This window comes from Pseudophryne corroboree, chromosome 5 (assembly GCF_028390025.1).
Source record: "Pseudophryne corroboree isolate aPseCor3 chromosome 5, aPseCor3.hap2, whole genome shotgun sequence".
Classification (NCBI taxonomy): Eukaryota; Metazoa; Chordata; class Amphibia; order Anura; family Myobatrachidae; genus Pseudophryne; species Pseudophryne corroboree.
This window is the reverse complement of record NC_086448.1, coordinates 400,366,727-400,394,266: the sequence shown is the minus strand read 5'-3', so window position 1 is coordinate 400,394,266 and position 27,540 is coordinate 400,366,727. Positions and strand designations below refer to the sequence as shown.

At 41.9% G+C, this 27,540-nt stretch overlaps 1 protein-coding gene across 2 annotated transcripts in view; it reads left to right on the top strand.

Annotated features, from left to right (window-relative positions):
* The window catches only part of MOCOS (molybdenum cofactor sulfurase), a 1,370,999-nt gene that overhangs the window by 1,024,580 nt on the left and 318,879 nt on the right, over window positions 1-27,540 (top strand). The window contains exon 7 of one of the 2 annotated variants that reach the window (XM_063922730.1): window positions 13,928-14,044. The exons of the other annotated variant lie outside the window; for it this stretch is intronic. Coding sequence (XP_063778800.1) covers window positions 13,928-14,044 — 117 coding nt within the window. The remainder of the gene's footprint in view (window positions 1-13,927; window positions 14,045-27,540) is intronic. 2 annotated transcript variants of the gene reach the window in all.

Sequence of the window (27,540 nt, the reverse complement as noted above, 5' to 3'; positions counted from 1 at the left end):
TTGCTGACAGTGTGGTATCGCTAGTGGACTACTTCAAGTTCCTAGGGACCACAATCTTACACAACCTTAAATGGGGGTCCAACGCTGACGCCACTGTCGAGAGAGCGCAGCAGAGGTTGTTCTTCCTCAGGCAACTAAGGAAGTTCAACATCCCACAGAAGCTTCTGCTCCTCTTCTACTCCGCGATTGTGGGGTCAGTACTGTGCTCTTCAATACTGGTATGGTACGGCTCCGCCAGCACGAGGGACAGATGCAGGCTCCGAGAGGTGGTCAGAACCACAGAGAAGATCGGGGCCAACCTTTCCTCAGTCCAGGACCTGTACCTGTACAGAGCTAAAAAGCAGGCAACAAAGATAGTGAAGGACCAGCTACACCCTGGCCACAGCATGTTTAACTTGCTTCCTTCATGCATGTGTTACAGGGCCATCCCTGCCGGGTCTACCAGAAGCCTAAAAGTTTCTTCCCCCAAGTGGTCCGTCTGCTGAACTCCTGAACATTGACTGACTAGATGTACATGTAACTCACTTGTGTCCCTACGGTATACCTAGTATGACTTTACTCACCCCCACCCCCACCATCACCTGCTTATGTTACCTACTTGGTTGTTGTATAGCAAACCAAAGTCAAATTCCTAGTATACCTAGAACAGATTATGATGGGGCCACTATAGAGTGGTTGCAGGGTCAGAATCTCATTACAATTACACATACCAGACTGGAAGTCATGTTGAACAGACATTGTGCCAAATGTTAGACACATACTACATTGTACATTGTTAACTACAGCATAAAGACTGCACTGACCAAAATATCCATTGAACCACCCAGTTAACTCCAGGAATGCAGATTACTTTTTTGTTCCAATTTCCTAAAGGCACAAAAGGTTTGGTCTGTCCTAAAATAGGCACATCTGGAGCAGATAAAGACATGGTTGGTTGGGTAGATAGGTAGGCATATGATCTAATGTATCTCCATTTTTCAGTCAGATATTGTAAAGTAATAATTAGAAAGAGACATGCTGCTACATGAAAAAAAGATTAGCAGCTTCTGCAGATGTTACCTTCAGGTTTCTTTCCCTGCCTCATAGAACCTGCTTTGTTATTTGTTCATTAAACCAGAGATACAGTAACTACATAAGTCTTTATCTGGTATAAGCTTTGGTTCAGTACCGAGCAAGCATGGCAGACTCTAAAGGGGACCATTGAACGAGAAGACCTCAACAAATCTGTCCAAAATAAATTAGTTAGTCCCAAACGTTAAGAGCCACCATGCAGCATATTTGGTTCCAAGTATAGTTTATTAAGTTATAATATGGTCAGTCTAGAAATTAGCAATATTTTCACAACTATTATGTTAAAATATTGTTCTGTATTTAAATTACACTATTGTGTTCCACCTGTGCATATCCCTTATAATTCCCTAAACCATACTTGCTAACTTTCTGTAATTGCTCACTGGGAAAAGCTTCGAGAGGAATTGCAGCTGGCCACTGTGGGGGTTGTCACTTTTTGTTAGTAAGCCCCACTGTCACTGCAGCATTATCCGGTGAACTGCAGGTCTAAGAAAAGGAGGTGGGGCCAGAATTATTTGGTTTGCATAATTTTGGCCCTGCTCCTCCATATGGACCCATTCTTCCCAGTATTATGCTTCCCATCCTGTCCGCATCACAAGAGAATAGGCAGGATGTGGGAGATCCACCCAAAATGTTTTAATGAAAACTTGCCTGGAACTTAACTATTAATAGGAGAAAACTTGACATTGAGCTTGCAAAATCAAGTCCCAATTTCTTCTCGTCTTCACTTAGTTTAAGTTCAGTGTTATTGATTTGCTTTGCATCTTATGTCTAAGCAAGAAAATTAGCTGGAGTTAAAGCTATATCTGTTTACTATTTTTTTGGTAAGGTTTTCTCCGGTCCTAAAGGATGGTTAGGGGAGCAGTTTGTGGAGCCTTAGCTAATGCTAGGCAGATATAGTACCTCTCTGACCTGGTTCACTCTCCCTATTTCTCTGTTGCGTGTGTAAATTTACTGTAATGGGTCAGTTCACTCAAATGAAGACCACAAGCAACTAGTATGTGGAATAATACTAGGGGGATTACCTGTCAATAGGCATTTTTAAGAAGTCACAGTACCGTGGTTGTCACAGCTTAAAAACAAACAAACAGTGTTTTAAAGAAAACAAACATTTTAAAATAAGATGGTTTAAACCAGTCAACGCTGGTCCCAGTACATGACAGCATAATTGTCCCAGCTCTATTATAGACTATACATGCTATTTCATATAGTGTGGAATGCCAATCCATAGAATGGCAAAGCCTAAGTCTAAAGGGCTCCATACACTACCACGACATGTCAGACGGATATGTCGCAGGCGATCAGCCCCGGCAGCCTCCCGAGGGGCAGAATTGGCCAAGATACATTGTATGCTGTACTTTTGCATACAATGTATCTTGGGTAATCATGGGCGATCCCAGCCACGCCTGCGAGGTCGGACCAGATTGAATGTACAGTACATTCAATCTGGAGGATCCGATCCGACCCTCACAGGAACGTGCATCAGATCGGATCGGAAACAACTCCAAAATGCCCGATTTCATCTGATATATCGGGCCGAATGCCCAAAATTGGATGAAATCGGGCATTATCGCTCTAGTGTATGGGGCACTCAACTTCAAGATTATCGGGTTGATTTAGAGTTGAGAGCAAAGCAAAAAGAGGAGTAAATTTGCACATTAACAAGACTATGTTGAACTGCAGGTCGTGCAGATTAAAAATGTACAGAGAAATTTGGGAGAGGTATATCCAAGCTAAATTCTAAATTGTAGTTTAAAAATAGAATGAACGCAATATTTGTGGGCTGCATGCAATTCTTGGCAGTAAGTACCCTGTATGTAAATATCTTAATGTATTTGCACCCCTGGCATTGCATAATGGTTTGTCTAGGTTCAAAGGTGTACCATTTTTCACTCTACATCCAACTCTGAAACAGCCCCTGGACCTAATTCATGTTTGTATGCAATGCCAATGTTCACACATGTGCCGCAAATGCACTGTGTGCATGTCAAGGTGCCATTATAAACCTGCTTGCACTGAGTGACCATTTAAGGTTGGTAACAGGGAGTAGCAGCAAAACTCAGGTGTACAGTGGGGATCGAAAGTTTGGGCACCCCAGGCAAAAATAAATTTTAATGTGCAAAAAGAAGCCAAGGAAAGATGGAAAAATCTCCAAAAAGCATCAAATTACAGATTAGACATTCTTATAACATGTCAAAAAAACGTTTGATTTTATTTCCATCATTTACACTTTCAAAAGAACAGAAAACAGAAAATGGCATCTGCAAAAGTTTGGGCACCCTGCAGAGTTAATACCTTGTACTGCCCCCTATGGCAAGTATCACAGCTTGTAAACGCTTTTTGTAGCCAGCCAAGAGTCTTTCAATTCTTGTTTGAGGAATCTTCGCCCATTCTTCCTTACAAAAGTCTTCCAGTTCTTTGAGATTCCTGGGCTGTCTGTGACGCACTGCTCTTTTAGATTTTCAATTATGTTGAGGTCAGGAGATTGTGAAGGCCATGGCAAAACCTTCAGTTTACACCTCCTTGATGTAATGCACCATGGATTTTGAGGTGTGTTTAGGATCATTATCCATTTGTAGAAGCCAGCCTCTCTTTAACTTTAGCTTTTTCACAGATGGCATCAAGTTAGCGTCCAAAATTTGCTGGAATCTTATTGAATCCATTTTTCCTTCTACTCGTGAAATGTTCCCTGTGCCATTGGCTGCAATACAACCCAAAGCATGATTGATCCACCCCCATGCTTAACAGTTGGACAGAGGTTCTTTTCATTAAATTGTGTGCCCTTCTTTCTCCAAATGTACCTTTGCTTATTCCGGCCAAAAATTTCTATTTTAACCTCATCGGTCCTCAGAACTTTATTCCAAAATGCATCAGGCTTGTCTATATGTTCATTTGCAAACTTCAAACGCTGATTTTTGTGGTGAGGACGTAGAAGAGGTTTTCTTCTGGTGACTCTTCCATGAAGACCATATTTGTACAAGTATCTCTTTATAGTGGAATAGTGTACCACAACTCCAGTGTCTACCAGATCTTCCTGGAGGGATCGTGCAGTCAAACATGGATTTTGACTTGCTTTTCTCACAATCCTGCGAGCTGTTCTGTCTGATATTTTTCTTGGTCTTCCAGATCTTGCATTAACTTCCACTGTTCCTGATGACTGCCATTTCTTAATTATATTCTGAACAGAGGATATGGGCATCTGATAACGCTTTGCTATCTTCTTATAGCCTTCTCCTGCTTTGTGAGCGTCAACTATTCTCAGTTTCAGTGTTCTACACAACTGCTTAGAAGAACCCATGGTGCTGATTGTTAGAGCAAGGTCCGAAGAGTCTGAGCTTTTAAAACCTTTGAGATTGACATCACCTGGTCTTTCCAGACGATGATTGAGAACAATCCATGACACTGCCAGGTCTCAGCTATCCAAAGGGGGCAGTACAAGGTATTAACTCTGCAGGGTGCCCAAACTTTTGCAGACACCATGTTTTGTTTTCTGTTCTTTTGATAGTGTAAATGATGGAAATAAAATCAAACGTTTTTTTTGACATGTTATAAGAATGTCTAATCTGTAATTTGATGACTTTTGGAGATTTTTCCTTCTTTCCTTGGCTACTTTTTGCACATTAAAATTAATTTTTGCCTGCGGTGCCCAAACTTTCGATCCCCACTGTATATTGGCTGTTTTCAGGGCATGTACTGTATATGCCATCAGCTGCAAACATGTATGTACAAGAACATATCATCTGCTTCGCTACTACCGTGACCAATCTGCATAGCCATAGGGCTACCCTAGCAGTCAATTTTCCTCGTTTTTGCAAATAGTCTGTTTATGTGTGCATACATACATATAGGGCTATATTCAACACCTGTCGGATCCTTTACGACGGAAAGGATCCGACAGGTCAGTACTCAATAAGCACTGTCGGAACTGGGGCCAAAACCTGTCTCACTTGGCCGCGGAACTTGTGGATCCGTGGTTAATCTGACAATCCACGTGTTTACCGACAAGTCGGGAATTCCCGACTTGTCGGAAAAAATGGCTCGGCACTGAATAGTTCGGAACCCCTTCCGACCTAAACCTGTCGGAAACTGCTGTCTTTCTGACAAGATAGCAGTTTCCGGCAGGTATTGAATACACCCCATAGTTGTAAATATGTTTTCTATGGCACCAGCGAGTGTCTATCTTCTTTTCTGGGCTGCAGCTTCACTTGCAATAATTATCAATTCCGAAGCCTAAAAATTTGCAGCTGCTTAGACAAGTGCATACAAACATGCATTAATCCATCTGTACGAACAGAACACATATTCACCTCTGTAAAACACCCCACTTTGATGTGAATCTCATTTTAGGTGAAATTTCACATTGGTTTTTGAACCCATATATAAATACTGTGTCACAAAGTATGACTTAACTACAGTATACATTTTGGTGATTCGCATAGAGAACACATAGTATAATAGACTATACTGTAGATACAACTTTAATTATGTCAAGTAGAATAATTGTACTTCAAATATAATAAAAATCATGGGATTCATTTTTTCATTGTGTACATTCACATGTATCTAAAATTAGACTTCACTAATAGCCATATCCATCCTCTCTACTTTTCACATATTAACTAGTAGTTTGAGTTTTAAAAATACATTTTATTTAGCTTTTCTCTACTTTTAGTATTAGAAAACCATTATGTTACATTTGATTGTCATAAAAAGTTTACTATATTTGGACAGTTATAAATCAAAATGTTTTTAAACAAACCCTGCATTAAAGCTTGTTACAAAGAGAATGATTTGTTCAAATAAAAAAAAACCTTTTTTTTTTAAATAGAGAAAATATACAAAATTGTTTACAAGAATACATTATTTTTTTATTAAATATTTTCTAATAAGTATAAGAGATATCAAAAGATAAATGTCTAGCTACAAAAGACCAAAATTGTAAGTTCTTCTTTAAATAATTAAAGAAGATTAAATAATTATTGTATTTATCCTTTGCACATATTCCTCAGCTATATTTGACTTGAAGGCGTCAAGGGGTCCTATCTTTAATGAACACTGTACATCACAGATCTTACATGTGTAAATTAAACAAGTGATCTACATTAGGAATTACTTGTTCCAGCATATATTTTTTTATCTAATTGCATTTTATCTTTCGAAAATGACTTAAGATAATTTTATTTTAGATGATTAAAGCAGGATATATTTAATCATCTGAGTATGTGAAGAAGCCACTACATGAGTTTTTAAGTACATTTAAATTTGAGCGATAAGAAGTTTTCAAAATGTGTGTATGTGTATGTTTTGTGTGTGTGTGTGTGTATATATATATATATATATATATATATATATTACCAGTGACGCTCGGTGAGGTAAGGCAGGTGATGCAGAGACTTTCCTATCATAATAAAGTATAAGCAAGAGTTTTGACTATATAAAGTATATGAAAAATAAAATGAATATATTACAAATATCTTCTTTGTATTTATAAATTATTTTTATAGTCAAAACTCTGCAGTAAAAAGTCTGTGACAGGTGGGTCTATCTTTCCGCACATCTCTGATCAAACCTCACAAAATTCTCAACAGTATATACTGCTGCACCTGTGTGTGTATAATGTCCATATTCACCCTTGGGCTCATACAGCATATTGTGTGTAAATCTGGTTCTGGTACAAGCAGTGGTGTAACTACAGAGGGTGTAGGGGTGCAGCTGCTACGAGGCCCTGGCTGCTTCCAGGGCCACAGCTCCCACTGCGCCCTGCCACTGGATATCTTTGAGGCACCCTCTTCACCCCCGGCCACAGGGCAGAACGAATGGGTGGGAGGGGGGCCCACAAGATGGTAAACATTATCCCAGACCCATCCTGTCATGTCCGCTCTGACCTGCCCCCTCCCTAGGCAGCAGAGAGTCCAGAGCCGCGATTCGTGGGCCTAATGCCGTGAAGTGCCTGCCCCCTAAATACTCAGGTGGAAGCATTAGCCAATTCCTGACAGGACGGAGGCGGTGGCAGCGACGGGTGAGAGCTGAGACCAGCACAGAGGGGTCTCCTCTCCAGTTACACCCAGGTAACAGGAGATAAGCTAACAGTGTAACTGGGGATGTGAGGGGTAGAGGGGCAGAGCTGGGGCCGGGGTAAGGGAAACTGCTAATGCCTTCTTGTGTCTGCAAATAAATATATATATTGGGCAAAGAAAAGTGTACAGGTGCGCTGGTTAGTCTTAATTGATGGTTTGCAGTCCACAGGTAGTTCCACACCTTGGCTGTTACACTGGTGAAACACCACTGCTGCAATTTTCCAAAGAACTCAGGACCCCTTGAGCAAATTTCTAGAAAAAAAGGATTCAGGAGAATGCGCCCATAGTGTAAATCAGATTTATTTTTAAAACATATCATTAGAACCAGATAACAGGTATAGATGTAATAATACCTTTTTGGACCCACACTTTGGGCCAGTTTGTACGCATGAAAAGAATCCACAAGGCTGATATACCAACCGCTGTGTCCAGAAGCCGGGACCGTACACCGCGCTGCGTTCAGAAGCCCGTCCGGCCACCCGCAGCGATCACAGGTAGATGCATACACCGAGTGAAGCAGACGTCTAGAAATCTCCGCCCCAACGCGTTTCGTAAGCACTTCGTCAGGAGGCTGGCTTGCAGACGTCATCTAGACCTTAATATACTACCCCACATATTATCACAAGCTGTTTGCAATAATTAGCGGTGAATGAACAATCCTCAATCCACCAACAGTATACACTGTTGGTGGATTGAGGATTGTTCATTCACCGCTAATTATACTGTATACTGTATGGATGGGTCTCATGATCCTGCGGGAAGGCACCGGAGCCGATTAATTGATATTTCCTTAAAGCGGGTGCCGGCCTATTGCACTAATCTATTTTATATATATATATATATATATATATATATATATATACACACACACACACACACACAAAGGTGGGTTGCCCAATTGCGCTAAGGGAAAAAGATAATGAAAGCAGCACCTCTAGATGAATCTTCTGTTAGCCAAGATTCAAGAATAACACCTACCAATCTGATTTGAGGATGCTAACAACAATGTTTGTTCCCAATTTTAGCCATTCGTAATAGATTTGACAAGTAAAATACATACATCAATAAAATCTTACTTTTGTGTACATAAAAATTATTCACAAGAACATTATTAAAATAAATAGTGGTACATAAAGGACATCTGTACAGTTTCACAGAGCAGTGTTTTGGATTTATCCAGTTTAAATTCAGTTTAGCTTATTTCTTTGTCGCCTTGTAATCAAATTAGGACACAGAAGTGAAACAGAATATGAACCCAACATGTTTCGTCCCAAGGGACTTACTCAGGGGTACAGAATCTGGATAGCAAAATAGAACAAGTCAGTCTTTAAACAATAACAGTTTTAAGAAACAAACACATTATAAGTTTATAGTACATACCACATTCCCATAATAGGTATAGTAAAGTTAGCCTGGTAAAACAAATAAATCACTGGTTATGCCAGCTATGATGGATCTAAAACCTAATAGCTAAGATAATTGTTAATTGGGCATTAAGATAAACAATGGAAGATAGCTGGCAGGTGGAAGTTAAGAAACATTCCAAACTTTATTTTCTGTATTTGGTCACAGAGAGAGAATCCCTCCAATGGATAAAATGTCCTTCAAAGGTGAGTAACATAGAGGCCAACAGTTTATGATGGACCTAAGGTGGATCAAACAAATTTACATAGGATTAGGGAAGAATTCCTCCAATTTATTCCTGGTGTTTAGTAGACAGAGGAGTGGTTATACATACCAATGCGGTGAAAGTAATGTATAGCACTCAACGTTTAGTTGATGACAGACTTCTGCAAACAGTCTAGTGGAGACAAAATGCCTATAATGAGTTATGAAGAGCAATTAACAAAGCTTTCAGGTGTTAAAATCATGATTACCTAGGTTTGCAACTGCACTTTGGTAATGGTGAATATAAAGTACCAATTAGAGAAGAGCGGGTTCGGTTCTCAGAGAACCGAACAACCCCCCCCCCCCGAACTTTGGTTTCCGAGTTCGGATCCGAGCCAGGCTCGGATCTTCCCTCTTGACTCAGAAACCCGAACTCAGCAAAACGTTATCATCCCGCTGTCGGTTTCTCGCGGGATTTGGATTCCATATAAGGAGCGGCGTGTCGCGGCCATTTTCACTCCAGTCTCGGAGAGTGAGAGGACGTGTACTATTCAGTGTGCTCAGTCTCTGTTTATTCGGGCGTAAAAGTGGGGTGACAAGTGTTGTGCTGCTCAGTCCAGTCCATATAGCCAGTGTAGCTGTAGAGTGGTGCTGTGTTGTGCAGACCAGTCCAGTGTAGTCACTCAGTGTATTGTGCTGCATCAGTCCAGGCAGTCACAGTGTTGGTGTTCTCTGCTGCCATATATCCAGTTTAGCTGTAAAGTGGAGCTGTGTTTTGCAGACCAGTCCAGTGTAGTCACTAAGTGTATTGTGCTGCATCAGTCCAGGCAGTCACAGTGTTGGTGTTCTCTGCTGCCATATATCCAGTGTCCTGTGTCATCAGTAATTCCAGTGACGATATACGCTGCTGCTATATATCCACTGCTGCAGTATAACAAATTACAATTATATTATTGTTAAAAAGCTGTTGGGCTGCATCAGACCAGTGGTAGTGTGTGTCCTGTGTCATCAGTAATTCCAGTGTCGATATCCGCTGATGCTATATATCCACTGCTGCAGTATAACAATTATAACAACCTGTTAGGCTGCATCAGACCATTGGTAGTGTCCTGTGTCATCAGTAATTCCAGTAATTCCTGTGACGCATATTGTCTCTTATAACTCCCAAAAAATAATGGAGAACAAAAATTTTGAGGAGAAAATAGGGAAAGATCAAGAAGAACCACTTCCTCCTAGTGCTGAAGCTGCTGCCACTAGCCATGACGTAGACAATGAAATACCATCAACATTGTCTGCCAAGGCCGATGCCCAATGTGATGGTAGAGGGTGTGTAAAATCCCAAAGCCAAAGTTCAGTAAAAAGAACTAAAACAATATATTTAAATCATCGGAGAAGAAACATAAACTTGCCAATATGCCATTCACGACACGGAGTGGCATGGAATGGCTGAGGCCCTGGCCTATGTTAATGGCTAGTGATTCAGCTTCACATGATGATGAAAGCCCTCATCCTCCCACTAGAAAAATTAAATGAGTTAAGCTGGAAAGAGCACAGAAAAGAACTGTGTGCTCTGAGATGGTATCACAAATCCCCAAGGAGAGTCCAACTGTGTCGGTGGTTGCGATACCTGACCTTCCCAACACTCGACTGGAAGAGGTGGCTCCTTCCACCATTTGCACGCCCGCTGCAAGTGCTGGAAGGAGCACCCACAGTCCAGTTTCTGATATTCAAATTGAAGATGTCACTGTTGAAGTACAACAGGATGAGGATATGTGTGTTGCTGGGGCTGAGGAGGAAGTTGACAATGAGGTTTCTGATGGTGATGTTGTTTGTTTAAATCAGGCACCGGGGGAGACACCTGTTGTCCGTGGTATGAATAAGCGCACTGTGATGCCTGGGCAAAATACCAAAAAAGCCACCTCTTTGGTGTGGAATTATTTCTCCACAAATCCGGACAACAGGTGTCAAGCTATCTGTTGCCTCTGTCAATCTGTAATAAGTAGGGGTAAGGATGTTATCCACCTAGAAACATCCTCCCTTATACGTCACCTGCTGCGCATTCATCAGAAGTCACTGTCAAGTTCAGAAACTTTGGGTAAGAGTGTAAGCAGTCCACTGACACCTAAATCCCTTCTTCCTCCTGTACCCAAGCTCCTGCAAGACACACCAACTCCCTCAACATCAACTTCCTCCTCAGTCAGGAACGTCCATAGTCCTGCTGGCCATGTTACTGTCAAGACTGAGGAGTCCTCTCCTAACCGGGATTCCTCCGTAGGATCCCTGAGTGGTGCGCCTGCTGTTGCTGTCGCTGCTGTTGTTACTGCTGGGAGTCGAATGTCATCCCAGAGGGGAAGTCGGAAGACCACTTGTACTACTTCCAGTAAGCAATTGACTGTCCAACAGTCCTTTGTGAGGAAGATGAAATATGACAGCAGTCATCCTTTTGCAAAGAAGATAACTGAGGCCTTGACAGCTATGTTGATGTTAGAGGTGTGTCCGGTATCCACCATTTGTTCAGAGTCACTTAAAGATTTGTTTGAGTTACTGTGTCCCTGGTATCAATTCCCATCTAGGTTCTACTTCTCTAGGCAGGCGTCAGACAAAGAGTCACCATGATCCTAAAAAATGTGGTTGTATCCAGTGTCCACTTAACCATGGACATGTGGACAAGTGGAACAGGGCAGACTAAGAACTATATGACTGTAACAGCTCACTGGGTAGATGTATGGCCTCCCGCAGTGACACCAGTAGCAGCATCTTGCAAACGCCAACTCGTTCCTAGGCAGACTACGCTATGTATAACCGCTTTACATAAGAGGCACACAGCTGACAACCTCTTACGGAAACTGAGGAACATCATCGCAGAATGGCTTACCCCAATTGGACTCTCCTGGGAATTTGTGATATCGGACAACGCCACCAATATTGTGCGTGCATTACAACTGGGCAAATTCCAGCACATCCCATGTTTTGCACATACAATTAATTTGGTGGTGCAGAATTTTTTTAGAAATGAGAGGGGTGTGCTGGAGATGCTGTCGGTGGACCAAAAAATTGCGGGCCACTTTCGGCATTCTTCCACTGCGTGCCGAAGATTGGAGCGCCAGCAAACACTCCTGAACCTGCCTCGCCATCAACTGAAGCAAGACGTGATAACGAGGTGAAATTCAACATTCTATATGCTTCAGAGGATGGAGGAGCAGCAAAAGGCCATTCAAGCCCCCCTCCCCACATCATTTGAGCACTAAACTAGTACTACATTGCATTGAAGGTTGCCGCAGTAGCCTGCAGTAAAAAAAGTTATAGTCCGCTGTTGACCATCATAGGCGTCGATTAGATACCCAATTACAGCTGGGGGTTCAGTCACTCTCCATTACCCCCCTTCCCAGGCTCTTGGACTATCTGCACCCCTATATGAATAAATCTAAAAAAGAAAAAGCAGCAGACATTTCATGTTGTTTGGAGCCCTCTACAAAACAGAAATGGGAAAATTGCACTAGACAATGATACTAAAAAGTGCTTTTATGGGTTTCTTCTATGAATCGTTCGACATTCATCCAAATGTCCTGTTCTGTGCTCCCCCCCCCCATCATCAGTATGTCCTGTTCTGTGCTCCCCCCCTTCCCCATCATCAGTATATCCTGTTCTGTGCTCCCCCTTTCCCCATCATCAACATGTCCTGTTCTGTGCTGCCCTCCCATCCCCCCCATCATTTGAGCACTAAACTAGTACTACATTGAAGGTTTCTGCAGTAGCCTGCAGTAAAGAAGGTATAGTGCACTGTTTACCATCATAGGCGTCGATTAGATTCCCAATTACAGCTAGGGGTCCAGTCACTCTCCCTTGCCCCCTTCCCAGGCTACTGGGCTATCTCCACCCCTATATAAATAAATCTAAAAAGAAAAAGCAGCAGACATTTCATGTTGTTTGGAGCCCTCTACCAAACAACAGAAAAGGGAAAATGACACAATGATAATAAAAAGTGCCTTTGTGGGTTTTTTTCTATGTATCTTTCGTCAGTCTTTCATAAGCATACAGTGGGGATTGAATGTTTGGGCACCCCAGGCAAAAATTCATTTTAATGTGCAAAAAGAAGCCAAGGAAAGATGGAAAAATCTCCAAAAGGCATGTCAAAAAAAGTTTGATTTTATTTCCATCAACACTTTCAAAAGAACAGAAAACAAAAAATTGTGTCTGCAAAAGTTTGGGCACCCTGCAGAGTTAATACCTTGTACTGCCCCCTTTGGCATGTATCACAGCTTGTGAACGCTTTTTGTAGCCAGCCAAGAGTCTTTCAATTCTTGTTTGAGGTATCTTCGCCCATTCTTCCTTACAAAAGTCTTCCAGTTCTTTGAGATTCCTGGGCTGTCTGTGATGCACTGCTCTTTTAAGGTCTATCCATAGATTTTCAACTATGTTGAGGTCAGGAGATTGTGAAGACAATGGCAAAACCTTCAGTTTACGCCTCTTGACGTAATCCACCGTGGATTTTGAAGTGTGTTTAGGATCATTATCCATTTGTAGAAGCCAGCCTCTCTTTAACGTCAGCTTTTTCACAGATGGCATCAAGTTAGCGTCCAAAATTTGCTGGAATCTTATAATCCAAAAAAAAAGTGCACTAATATGCTAAGTACGCATTCAGCAAACTGCAAGAACATCTCTCAAATTGAATTTGAAAAGTTACTTAGGAAGCCATACATACACCCTAAACTTACTGCTAGCAGAAGTAATACAGTCCTTTAACTAGGGAGTTTTAATAAAAGTTGAAAGGGGTCCCTGATATTGATAGACACAAGATTAGAATTTTAAATTTCCACTGTCATCATCAGTGTGTAACCAGGGCAGCCAAAAGATCTGTACTAAGGGAACATGGCCAAGCATTTGATGAAGTAGCTACACTCTACTGTGAATACCAGGGACCCTCTGCAGAAGTTAGCAGTGGCATAGATATGCCTCCCTGATATGTCCAGGTACATTGTACCTGTCCCCCCTTTACAAACCAGAGAGAAAGCAAAGCATTGGTCAAATAGAAGAGTGTGTATAGCATCATATAATAGTGATAACAAAAACAATCTAACAAAACAAACCCCTATTATTCAAGCATTCCTAACAAAGGGTTATGATTTATATACTGTATAATATAGCACAGCATTTTTTTTTTGCATTTGCAGGTTGACAAGATGGCTAGCCTATATAATATCCACTTTCGCTCTGGCTGTTTTTGCAATTCTGGAGCCTGCCAGAAGCACTTGGAAATTACCAGTAGAGAAGTGAAAAATAACTTACAGGTTAGACACTTATATTTACTGTATACAAAACATATATCAGTGTGTATGTTTGATGGTATCACTTTATTAATTTACCTCTTTTTAATAAGAATTTACTTACCGATAATTCTATTTCTCGTAGTCCGTAGTGGATGCTGGGAACTCCGTAAGGACCATGGGGATTAGCGGCTCCGCAGGAGACTGGGCACAAAAGTAAAGCTTTAGGACTACCTGGTGTGCACTGGCTCCTCCCCCTATGACCCTCCTCCAAGCCTCAGTTAGGATACTGTGCCCGGACGAGCGTACACAATAAGGAAGGATTTTGAATCCCGGGTAAGACTCATACCAGCCACACCAATCACACCGTACAACCTGTGATCTGAACCCAGTTAACCGCATGATAACAGAGGAGCCTCTGAAAAGATGGCTCACAACAATAATAACCCGATTTTTGTAACAATAACTATGTACAAGTATTGCAGACAATCCGCACTTGGGATGGGCGCCCAGCATCCACTACGGACTACGAGAAATAGAATTATCGGTAAGTAAATTCTTATTTTCTCTGACGTCCTAGTGGATGCTGGGAACTCCGTAAGGACCATGGGGATTATACCAAAGCTCCCAAACGGGCGGGAGAGTGCGGATGACTCTGCAGCACCGAATGAGAGAACTCCAGGTCCTCCTCAACCAGGGTATCAAATTTGTAGAATTTAGCAAACGTGTTTGCCCCTGACCAAGTAGCTGCTCGGCAAAGTTGTAACGCCGAGACCCCTCGGGCAGCCGCCCAAGATGAGCCCACCTTCCTTGTGGAATGGGCTTTTACAGATTTTGGCTGTGGCAGGCCTGCCACAGAATGTGCAAGCTGAATTGTACTACAAATCCAACGAGCAATAGTCTGCTTAGAAGCAGGAGCACCCAGCTTGTTGGGTGCATACAGGATAACAGCGAGTCAGATTTCCTGACTCCAGCCGTCCTGGAAACATATATTTTCAAGGCCCTGACTACGTCCAACAACTTGGAGTCCTCCAAGTCACTAGTAGCCGTAGTTACCACAATAGGTTGGTTCAGATGAAACACTGAAACCACCTTAGGGAGAAAATGAGGACGAGTCCTCAATTCTGCCCTGTCTGAATGGAAGATCAGATAAGGGCTTTTACAGGATAAAGCCCCCAATTCTGACACGTGCCTGGCCGAGGCCAGGGCCAACAACATGACCACTTTCCATGTGAGATATTTTAACTCCACAGATTCAAGTGGTTCAAACCAATGTGACTTTAGGAACCCTAAAACTACATTGAGATCCCAAAGTGCCACTGGAGGCACAAAAGGAGGCTGTATATGCAGTACCCCTTTTACAAACGTCTGAACTTCAGGTAGTGAAGCTAGTTCTTTCTGGAAGAAAATTGACAGGGCCGAAATTTGAACCTTAATGGACCCCAATTTTAGGCCCATAGACACTCCTGTTTACAGGAAATGCAGGAATCGACCTAGTTGAAATTCCTCCATCGGGGCCTTACTGGCCTCGCACCACGCAACATATTTTCGCCAAATGCGGTGATAATGCTTTGCGGTTACATCCTTCCTGGCTTGACCAGGGTAGGGATGACTTCATCCGTAATGCCTTTTTCCTTCAGGATCCGGCGTTCAACCGCCCTGCCGTTAAACGCAGCCGCGGTAAGTCTTGGAATAGACAGGGTCCTTGCTGGAGCAGGTCCCCTTAGAGGTAGAGGCCACGGGTCCTCCGTGAGCATCTCTTGAAGTTCCGGGTACCAAGTCCTTCTTGGCCAATCCGGAGCCACAAGTATAGTTCTTACTCCCCTCTGTCTTATAATTCTCAGTACTTTTGGTATGAGAGGAAGAGGAGGGAACACATACACTGACTGGTACACCCACGGTGTTACCAGAGCGTCCACAGCTATTGCCTGAGGGTCCCTTGACCTGGCGCAATACCTGTCCAATTTTTTGTTTAGGCGGGACGCCATCATGTCCACCTTTGGTTTTTCCCAATGGTTTACAATCATGTGGAAGACTTCTGGGTGAAGTCCCCACTCTCCCGGGTGGAGGTCGTGCCTGCTGAGGAAGTCTGCTTCCCAGTTGTCCACTCCCGGAATGAACACTGCTGACAGTGCTATCACATGATTTTCCGCCCAGCGAAAAATCCTTGCAGCTTCTGCCATTGCCCTCCTGCTTCTTGTGCCGCCCTGTCTGTTTACGTGGGCGACAGCCGTGATATTGTCCGACTGGATCAGCACCGGCTGACCTTGAAGCAGAGGTCTTGCTTGGCTTAGGGCATTGTAAATGGTCCTTAGCTCCAAAATATTTATGTGAAGTGATGTCTCCAGGCTTGACCACAAGCCCTGGAAATTTTTTCCCTGTGTGACTGCTCCCCAGCCTCTCAGGCTGGCATCCGTGGTCACCAGGACCCAGTCCTGAATGCCGAATCTGCGGCCCTCTAGAAGATGAGCACTCTGCAACCACCACAGGAGAGACATCCTTGTCTTTGGTGACAGGGTTATCCGCTGATGCATCTGAAGATGCGATCCGGACCATTTTTCCAGCAGGTCCCACTGGAAAGTTCTTGCGTGGAATCTGCCGAATGGAATTGCTTCGTAGGAAGCCACCATTTTTCCCAGGACCCTTGTACACTGATGCACTGACACTTGGCCTGGTTTTAGGAGGTTTCTGACTAGTTCGGATAACTCCCTGGCTTTCTCCTCCGGGAGAAAACACCTTTTTCCGGACTGTGTCCAGGATCATCCCTAGGAATAGAAGGCGTGTCGTCGGGATCAGTTGCGATTTTGGAATATTGAGAATCCAACCGTGCTGCCGCAGCACTATCTGAGATAGTGCTACCCCGACTTCCAACTGTTCCCTGGATCTTGCCCTTATCAGGAGATCGTCCAAGTAAGGGATAACTAAAACTCCCTTCTTTCGAAGGAGTATCATCATTTCGGCCATTACCTTGGTAAAGACCCGGGGTGCCGTGGACAATCCAATCGGCAGCGTCTGAAACTGATAGTGACAGTTCTGTACCACAAACCTGAGGTACCCTTGGAGAAGGGTAAATTGGGACATGTAGGTAAGCATCTTTGATGTCCAGAGAGACCATATAGTCCCCTTCTTCTCGGTTTGCAATCACTGCTCTGAGTGACTCCATCTTGAATTTGAACCTTTGTATGTAAGTGTTCAAGGATTTTAGATTTAAAAATGGTCTCACCGAGCCGTCCGGCTTCGGTACCACAAATAGTGTGGAATAGTACACCTTTTCCTGTTGCAGGAGGGGTACCTTGATTATCACCTGCTGGGAATACAGCCTGTGAATGGCTTGCAATACTGTCTCCCTGTCTGAGGGAGACGTCGGTAAAGCAGACTTTATGAAACGGCGAGGGGGAGACGTCTCGAATTTCTTGAGACGGGCCCCCACCGTGCCTGAGACCGCTTGTAAAGCCCCAGCGTCATGCTGAGGACTTTGCGGAGGCGGGAGAGGGCTTTTGTTCCTGGGAATTGGCTGTTTCCAGTGGCCACCAGGTCTGTTAGACCTACCCCAAATAACTCCTCCCTTTTATAAGGCGATACTTCCATATGCCTTTTGGAATCATCATCACCTGACCACTGTCTTGTCCATAACCCTCTTCTGGCAGAAATGGACAGCGCACTTACTCTTGATGCCAGTCGGCAAATATCCCTCTGTGCATCACGCATATATAGAAATGCATCTTTTAAATGCTCTATAGTTAGTAATATACTGTCCCTATCTAGGGTATCAATATTGTCAGTCAGGGAATCCGACCAAGCCACCCCAGCACTGCACATCCAGGCTGAGGCGATTGCTGGTCGCAGTATCACACCCGTGTGAGTGTATATACATTTTAGGATATTTTACTGCTTTCTGTCAGTAGGTTCCTTAAGGGCGGCCGTATCCGGGGACGGTAGTGCCACCTGTTTAGACAAGCGTGTGAGCGCTTTATTCACCCTAAGGGGTGTTTCCCAACGTGCCCTATCCTCTGGCGGGAAGGGGTATGATGCTAATAACTTTTTAGGAATTAACAGTTTTTAACGGGGGAAACCCACGCATCATCACACACTTCATTTAATTCCTCAGATGCAGGAAAAACTACAGGCAGTTTTTTCTCACCCAACCTAATACCCTTTTTAGTGGTACTGGTATTATCAGAAATGTGTAAAAACATTTTCCATAGCCTCAATCATGTAACGTGTGGCCCTACTGGAAGTCACATTCGTCTCTTAATCGTCGACACTGGAGTCAGTATCCGTGTCGGCGTCTGTATCTGCCATCTGCGGTAACGGGCGTTTTAGAGCCCCAGATGGCTTTTGAGACACCTGGACAGGCACAGGCTGAGTCGCCGGCTGTCTCATGTCATCAATCTTTTGTAAAGAGCTGACACTGTCACATAATTCCTTCCATAAGCTCATCCACTCAGGTGTCGACTCCCTATGGGGTGACATCTCTTTTACAGGCAATTGCTCCGCCTCCACCTCATTTTCCTCCTCATACATGTCGACACAACGTACCGACACACAGCACACACACAGGGAATGCTCTGATAGAGGACAGGACCCCACTAGCCCTTTGGGGAGACAGAGGGAGAGTATGCCAGCACATACCAGAGCGCTATATATATATATATATATACACAGGGATAACCTTATATAAGTGTTTTTCCCCTTATAGCTGCTGTATTGTTATACTGCGCCTAATTATTGCCCCCCTCTCTTTTTTAACCCCTTTCTGTAGTGTAGTAACTGCAGGGGAGAGCCAGGGAGCTTCCCTCCAACGGAGCTGTGAGAGAAAATGGCGCCAGTGTGCTAAGGAGATAGGCTCCGCCCCCTTTTCGGCGGCCTTTTCTCCCGTTTTTCTGTGGAATCTGGCAGGGGTTAAAATTCATCCATATAGCCCTGGGGGCTATATGTGATGTATTTTCGCCAGCCAAGGTGTTTTTATTGCTGCCCCCCCCTAGCGCCCTGCACCCTCAGTGACCGAAGTGTGAAGTGTGCTGAGGAGCAATGGCGCACAGCTGCAGTGCTGTGCGCTACCTTGGTGAAGACAGGATGTCTTCTGCCGCCGATTTTTCCGGACCTCTTCTTGCTTCTGGCTCTGTAAGGGGGCCGGCGGCGCGGCTCCGGGACCGAGCTCCGAGGCTGGGCCTGTGTTCGGTCCCTCTGGAGCTAATGGTATCCAGTAGCCTAAGAAGCCCAATCCACTCTGCACGCAGGTGAGTTCGCTTCTTCTCCCCTTAGTCCCTCGATGCAGTGAGCCTGTTGCCAGCAGGTCTCACTGAAAATAAAAAACCTAAAACTAAACTTTCACTAAGAAGCTCAGGAGAGCCCCTAGTGTGCACCCTTCTCGGCCGGGCACAAAAATCTAACTGAGGCTTGGAGGAGGGTCATAGGGGGAGGAGCCAGTGCACACCAGGTAGTCCTAAAGCTTTACTTTTGTGCCCAGTCTCCTGCGGAGCCGCTAATCCCCATGGTCCTTACGGAGTTCCCAGCATCCACTAGGACGTCAGAGAAAACTCTTTTGCTCTTTCATGAAATGTTTACCATGGTAAAATATAGAAATATTAATAGACAGTAAAATGAAATTTGCAAAATGTTATTTTATAATATTGCAAGTAGGTGCAACATTTACAATGCAATACAGCAATCAATCAACATTTAGCTCAAATCATTGTACTGCAAATTAGAAACTAAATTTAAGTATGTGATTAATTGCTATGGGCAAGAACTATTTTTTACAGCAATATTAATTGTTAACAAATAAACCATATTGACATTTATTTTCACTAATGTTTGCAAAAAGTGAAAATCTGCACTAAAGTTTAGTTTAAATTTGTACATTTGAGCAGTACTAAGAAACAAACTTTAATGATCACCAATTGTAACACACTATATAAACATATATATATGAAAATACAATAACATATCCATTATAAATAGTTCAAGTTGCAAAGTATAATATACTGTAGTATGAGTGGGACACACATGGCCAATAGTTTGTTGGAATTTTCAAACTGAAAATAAAATATTAAGTCAAACAAGAGATATTGAGGGGCACATTCAATTAAGTGCTTAAAATGTAATCTTTCCCAGAGGAAAAGTTTGAACAAACCTTCTAAATGGGACAATTAGATATGTTTGCCAGGCCAATCAGATTTGATAGCTAGAAACTGCTTGATTGCTATGGGCAGCACTTCTACTTTCTTCTTTAAAAGATTCGATAAATCCCCCTCTGAACATCAATGAAAATTTCTTGATAGATGCATTTTCCTTATAAATTGTAATTAAATACAAACATTGGCACATCCATTGTTTATCTTTTCTGAAATAGTCCAAATGGAAGTTATAAACAAATATTCTGAAAAGTTGTCCACAAATTCTTAATCTAGAAACAAGCTTTCAGCAGTTCACTGCTGTACTGCTGAACAGTGTGCAGTACTAGCACTTTACTTTTGATTACATTTTTTAGTGCAAAATATGTTTATTGAAATCAGCATCTCAAGACAAAATAGACATATGTCACAAAACATATAATAAATAGTACACTATCTAGTTGTCCATCATTAAAACAGCAGTAGAAACTGAAGATGTCTCAGTTTAATAGCAAACAAAAAACAATTAGACAATTTAAAAGCCTAGATACATATCAAAAGATCTCTAGTAGAACATGTAATCTAAGCATAATAAACCCGAATTTGAAAGGACTAGAAGATAGACTGGAAAAATAGGAAGAGTAGAAAAAGAAAGAGAAGAGTGAGAAAAGACTAAGACAAAAATAAAAAGAAAGGGAAAAGGGAGATAGAGGTCAAAAACATGACATTTAAAAACTCCATCCAAATATACCATTAAAATATAGAAAGACTTAGGGGGTCCTAAGGGGGCTAGAGATGAGTATACCTTTAAACACTGGAGAGTCATGAAAATTCATCCATCAGAACAAAGTAACTTTGAATGATGTAGATCCTACATCAGCAGATGTCATGATATCATCCAATTCCATGTAGAGGTATACGCTATTAAACCAATCTCTTATTGTTGTTGGAGAAGAGGATTAGCAGCACACAGGAATCACAGATTTTGCAGTGCTATTTAAATGGCATAGTAAATACTTTTTTATAGTTCGAGATAGATCTGGACGAATAATGAAACAAAACAAATAAATATTTTACCAAGCGCCAATTAGTTGCCCAATGCCTGACGCTTCTCTGTGGGAATACTCGCCCCACCTAATAAGTATAAATGTAAAGAAAACCACTAAGTGGAGAGGAGCGCTGAGATTAAGCAATTTAATTTGTTCAAGAATTAAAAGTACAATACTCCATATAAAACAACAACAATATCATAGAATGAGACAATATAAAACAGTTGTTAGCAATTACCAGTCAGTAAAAATAAAAAGTACCACTGAAATGAATATAAGCAATTGCTATAGCATCAAAAAGAAGCTTGTATTAGTAATTAAAAGGGGCTCTTTGGTTCAAAGTTAGTAAGCCAGCAGTATTTGTTTGCAGCAAGTGTTTAAATATAACACAAATAACGGGTCACATAGATTGTTTACCCATCCACGGAGTCCACAGATTCTTTGTACCTCCTGGTCACTGGTGCTTTATCCTTATATACGTGGCCTTTTCCGGAGAGAGAGGGCTTAGTAAAACCATTTGAAAAAAGCCCCTCTTTCTGTATGCTAGTCACCTTCAGAATAATGAATCAGCCAAAACAAAGGATCAGTAGGGACTTTTTCCCAAAGGATTTTAGCAGAGAGCAAGAGAGAAAGAGAGAGTACTTATTTCCAGTAGCGCTTGGAGAATGGGGCAGTGCCACCAAATATGGAACACCAAGGCCCATCTTAGAAATGGTATCTGGGCATCTATATCACCGTGAGATCAATTTATACTGAGTCTCTGCAACCAATGCCCTAGGGCATGAGCTAATTGGAATATTGTTTCCCATTTGTCTTCACCCAATTCCTTGCCTAGTTCTCTATCCCATATTTTACTGAAGAGGAGAGGTGTCGGACTGTAATCCAGCAAGAGGAGATTATACATTATAGAGATAGTGTGAGACAGAGTAGCTGAAGCAGCACAGAGCTGCTCGAAATGCATACGTGCTTTAAGCTGGTTTTTCATAGGGCTTTGAGACAATAAATAATGACATACGTAGGTAGCGCAAAAAATCTCTTGGCGATAAAATCCATTTTTCTTGCAAGTCTGAGAAAGAGATAATCTTGGCCCAATCACCATCTGGATCAAAATGGTAAGTGGGTGCACTCTGGCGCACTAAAAAAAGTCTGCCCAATCGAAACCCCTTGATACCAGCCCAAAAACAGATATAGGAACAGATAAATAAGGAAAAAAAGGGATACGATCAAAGGCGACAAATAAAGAGTGGTCAATAAATACACTATGGTATAACAAGATAAACAATTAAATAAAATATAAGAGACGTAATAAAGTATACAATACGGTTGAATCTTTACAGATAAAATATAAGAGACGTAATAAAGTATACAATATGGTTGGATCTTTACAGCAATATCCTTAGGGCACTCGTTTAGTCCAAATTTCCACAGCACATGTACAGAAAAAAAAACAACAACAAAAAGAAAAGTCCAATGAGTAGTATTATCTCAAAATCAATTGCGTGACTTCCGGAAATAGAGCCCTGGTGTGAAGTTATACTTGATAGAAGGGAAGATAGGAGCTCACCACCGATCAAGGATTAAGGGAGCGTACCAAAACTCGCATAACAAATGGATATTGCAGTATATTTTCTAGTGTAGCAAATATTCACATGGGTACTGCGTACCCCACTCACGTGTTGAAAGAATTATTTCCGCATATAAAGGTATCTTTAAGTAAGGGTCCAGCGAGACTTGGATAAAAATGCTTTCTTTATTTTTCCAAAAAATTGGTTAATATTAAAACAAACTATAAGCAAGGACACCCTGGGGATCACCACAAATTGCCTGTCAGGGTTGGGTGGAGCAAAATGGAACACGCTCCGGTATAGATGGGAAATCCGGAATACCCACTATATCCCAAACCTCAACGTGACAAAATAGTTGACACGGGTGAAATGGCTTGCTTAAAATGAGTAAAACCAAAACAAAAGGGAAAACTGAAGGTCTCCACTCTCAGCATGTACCAAACGTCGTTTCGACCAATCGGTCTTTTTCAAGGGGAGTTTTGGTACGCTCCCTTAATCCTTGATTGGTGGTGAGCTCCTGCTAGTCAGCCCATTCAAAACTTATTCACACCTAGTCAGCTTTATTATACGCTATACCGCCCTCTAATCCGTGTACAACACAGGTTTTGGTTCTGGACACATCTTTGTTGTTACATACAAATTTTTGATGTCTCTGAATCTGGACCAACCTGTTGCTATCTATTGTACTCACCCTTCACACGTGATCATAATGCTTTTCACACGGAATACGGATATGAATTGGTTTTGATAAAATATATGTTCATGTTTGTGTTTAGTTTTGTTTTGTGGCATTATATTTTAAAGATTAAGTAAAGGTTATATTTTAATTATACTGTTCAATGAGTGCCCCCCAAAAAACGAGAGTTCTTTTCCTCTTCTGCTCGCAAATGTTTATCAACTCTCAGGGGTGCACCTCCACATGAGACAATTGCCTATCCCTCATAGGGATATTCATGTTACGTTATTATGGTACATTTATTTGTTGGTTATTTCTAACCACAAACTTTGCTTATTGGACCTGTGCTCTGGTTTCCTTTCCCCTACCTTTTCCCTCCCTTAAATCTAGTTGATATCCATTATTCATTAGATAAAGTCTTTATAGCATGGTGTTTCTCATTATCATCAGTATAAGTTATGGGCTTGGGTGGATTATAAAGCGAAGAGTAATAGGCACAAAATGTTTCAGCTATTTTGTCTGTTTTTTATGGAAAATAGTACAATGCTAATCTTTTATGAAGAGGATAAAAGATAATGCTCCTGAGTATGTAATGCTCTAGCTGACATCTTGTCTGGCTTGTTTCCCCAACGCTAATACCTGTTCCAACATTTCCTAAAGGATAGTGTATCTTTATCTAGAAGTAAATTATTTAGCAATGTACATGCTGAGATTAATTCTACATAAATGTCATTAGAGAGTGAGGCTTTATGAGTGGTTTCTAGTGTTTGGATTTTCTACAGAAGGTCCCTGCCATTGGTCATTTAAGTCCCTGCTGTTGGTTCTTTAAGTAGGACCCCAACTGGATGCATTTTCCTCTTATTACGCACATATGCGCTTACCAAGTGGTTAGACTAAAGACTTCCGGGGAGACAATGCATTCCATATACATGTATATACTTTCCTCTAGTTGGGCTTTCAATAAGGGTAATTTAATACAGATTCATGAAATCGCCATTTACGATGTTGGGGGTCAGAAATCCCAATTGACAGATCAAGTAGTACTGAGGCATGATCAGACCAAGTCATTAGGCCTATAGATGCGTATTGAACCAAGTAAAGGTGGCTATGGCCAATTAAGATATAGTCTATTCTAGAGTAAGAACGGTGAGGAACAGAATAATAGATGAAGTCTCGGGCCGATGGGTGGAGTATTCGCCAGATGTCGGAAAGCTGGTGAGTGTAGAGTAAATGCCTTACCTTGCTTGATAAACGGTTCAGAACCAGGGAAAAACCTGAGGAAAAATCTTGGTATTGGTCTAAAGCCCAGTTAAAATCCTGACCCACTATTAAAACTCCCTGTTTGAGCGAGTCAATCTTGTCTAAAATGTTATCAAAAAATGTTGGTTGACCCTGGTTCGGGACATAGATGTTAACAATTGTAATAGATGAATTAAAAATAGAGCAGGTGAGTATAAGACATCTCCCCTGCTCCAATCTGTGTTACAACATTGGTAATGGGTATGTGTTTAGCAAAGAGAATAGCCACACCTTTAGATTTTGATTGAGAATAGTTAGAATAATAGGTAGTGGGATAAAACTAAATTTGAATATGTGGTGTGGGCAGATAGTGACAGAAGTGTGTTTCTTGGATTAAAATTATGTCAGCCTTCTCCACATAAAAAGAGTGAAGGGCTCTGGCACTTTTCTCAGGGACATTCAGAACCCTTGCATTTACTAAAACTATCCGGAGCGTGAAGGCCATGTACTAAAATGATTGGAAATCTCATATAGTATTGGACAGCGTATCAGGTGGTAGAAGTAAGAGGGAAAGATAGAAAAGGAGAACAAGAAAAGTAGGAATGGACCAGAATATGAGGCAGAGACGTAAAAAAGGAGAAGGTAGAGAAGAATGAAAAAGTAAAGAATAAAAATTTGTAGTACAGTACATCAAAGCAAATGGAAAAATTAAAAACTGCATCCAGAATAAAAGGGACCATAAGAGAACCCCTGTCTCGGAAACAACATGGCATTGGGGGCACACTAGGGGGCCATGACCATGCCATCTTAAAATTATTCTAAACAGGATACAAATTACAGAGACAATCAATTAACATTATATAAGGATTTTCAGGTGATAATCTACAGATGTAGCCACATACATTGTGACGTAATGAAATATGCGAATTATGTAACACATATAACACATAACAAACAGGCAAGGAAGACTGCATAATGGATCAAAGACCCATCAATCACAGAAAAACTGAAAAGGAAATTGCATCAGAGTGAGAATGATGTAACTGTATACTAATACAAAGTACCGGCCATAGTTAATTCAGGTAGGGTCTAATGCCTGAGGAGGGTCTTTCCCCTTGGACTTCTTTTTGGGGTTTTGAACTTGTTGACATCTTTCTCTTCTAGATGAGTTAGGTAAAACAGTATTAGGTACAGTGAAGGCTTGCCAATCAGGAAGCAATATATATGTTTTAGGCCAAGTGTATACAAAAGTCAGGAAGGTCAGCAGAGGACTGAAGAGGCAGGAGTTTACCAGCATGCAAGACCTGCAAAGAAAACGGGAATCCCCACCTAGATTTCAAATCTCGCTTACGAATGGCTTCTGTGAAGGGTTTCAGTAATCACCTTTGTTAAAGTGTCGCCATGAGATATCTTGGAAGATCTAAACCCGGACACCATTGAATTCAACACCTTCTAATTCGCGAACTTTTTGAAGGATCTCCTGTTTTGCAAAAAATAATGGAGTCGGCAAATGATATCTCTTGGATGGTCAGTTGCTGGGCCTTTCAGCCGGAGGGCTCCGTGAGCTCAGTCAAATTTGATAGATTGGTTGGGGTCTAGGTACAGAATTTCTCTAAATATTTTATTGAGTGCGTCAATGAGGCCAGATGGAGGGACTGTTTCTGGAAGGCCTTGTATCCAGATATTGTTTCGATGACCTCTATTGTATAAATCCTCTAAGTTATTTTGAACTTTCTCTTTTTATTAACTTCAGGTAAATTATGCGGTGCCCTCGTGGGACTTTTACAAGTCTTTACAATTACGACATTGGCTGCAGAGCTTCTTACTTAACCCAGCTTCGCAAACTTCCCTTCCCAACTTATCTCTTATCTTATCTTCAGTCCTCCAACCAAAAAAGGGAAACTGGAGTGTCAGCTTAAGTGGGTTCAAGATCTTTTTCTCTCTTGGTGGATGACTGGGAGATTATATTCAGCACATGCTTTAAAGTGTCCTGTTGCACCAATCACTCAGAGTTGTTCGTTAAATTAATTTATGCAGTGTTTTTTACTCCAGAAGGCAATATAAAATCTGTCCCTCTATCTCCAAATGTTGCTGGAGGAACTGTGGGGGAGTGGGGGATATATAATTTTGCTCGTGCCCTTATATCCAGCTGCTCTGGTCTGAAGTGTTAACCATGATTAGTAAAGTGATTGAGGTGTCCATCCTAATAGACCCACTCAACACTTTCTTCCATTTTTTACCTGTGTGAACTTTCTAAGGGAGAGAGATATCTTCTGGGTCATATTCTAGTTGCCACTAAGGCTGCCATCGCCCAACTTTGGAGGACCGCCTCTATGCCCAGTTTAATGTCCATAGAGCCTAAGATTCAAATACATTTTGTTTTTGAAACTGCAGATTGTAAATACCCTTTGTCTGCTCCTTCATATGGGGGGGGTGGGGGGGGAATGTAATTTTGACCCAATCGCTCGGTAAGTGGTTCCACTGGAGTGAATACCTTGCAGAACAAGGGTGCTCATCCATTTACAGTGTAGCTCTTGACCTCAGCAGTGTGCATTCACCAAGTTCTGAAACTAGTTAATTTGCAACCAGTGTCTAACTGCTGAATTATTCATGTGTCTATTCTATTCTGTTGTAATCATGGACCCCCCCCCCCCCCCCGTCTTGTCTTTCTCATTTCATTTTTTTTGTTACCTCCTGTTTTTAGTTGTTTCCTTTTCTCTTTTGTACGCCTTTTGAAAAAAACAGGAAACACTATTGATAAAAATTAGTTGTGTCCACTATCTTGGTGTTGCAAGCCACACCCCACAAAGTTTTGTGAGCCAGGCACAGGTTTATTTATTAAGAGTGCACAATGTTAAACCAGAAATTTATAGGC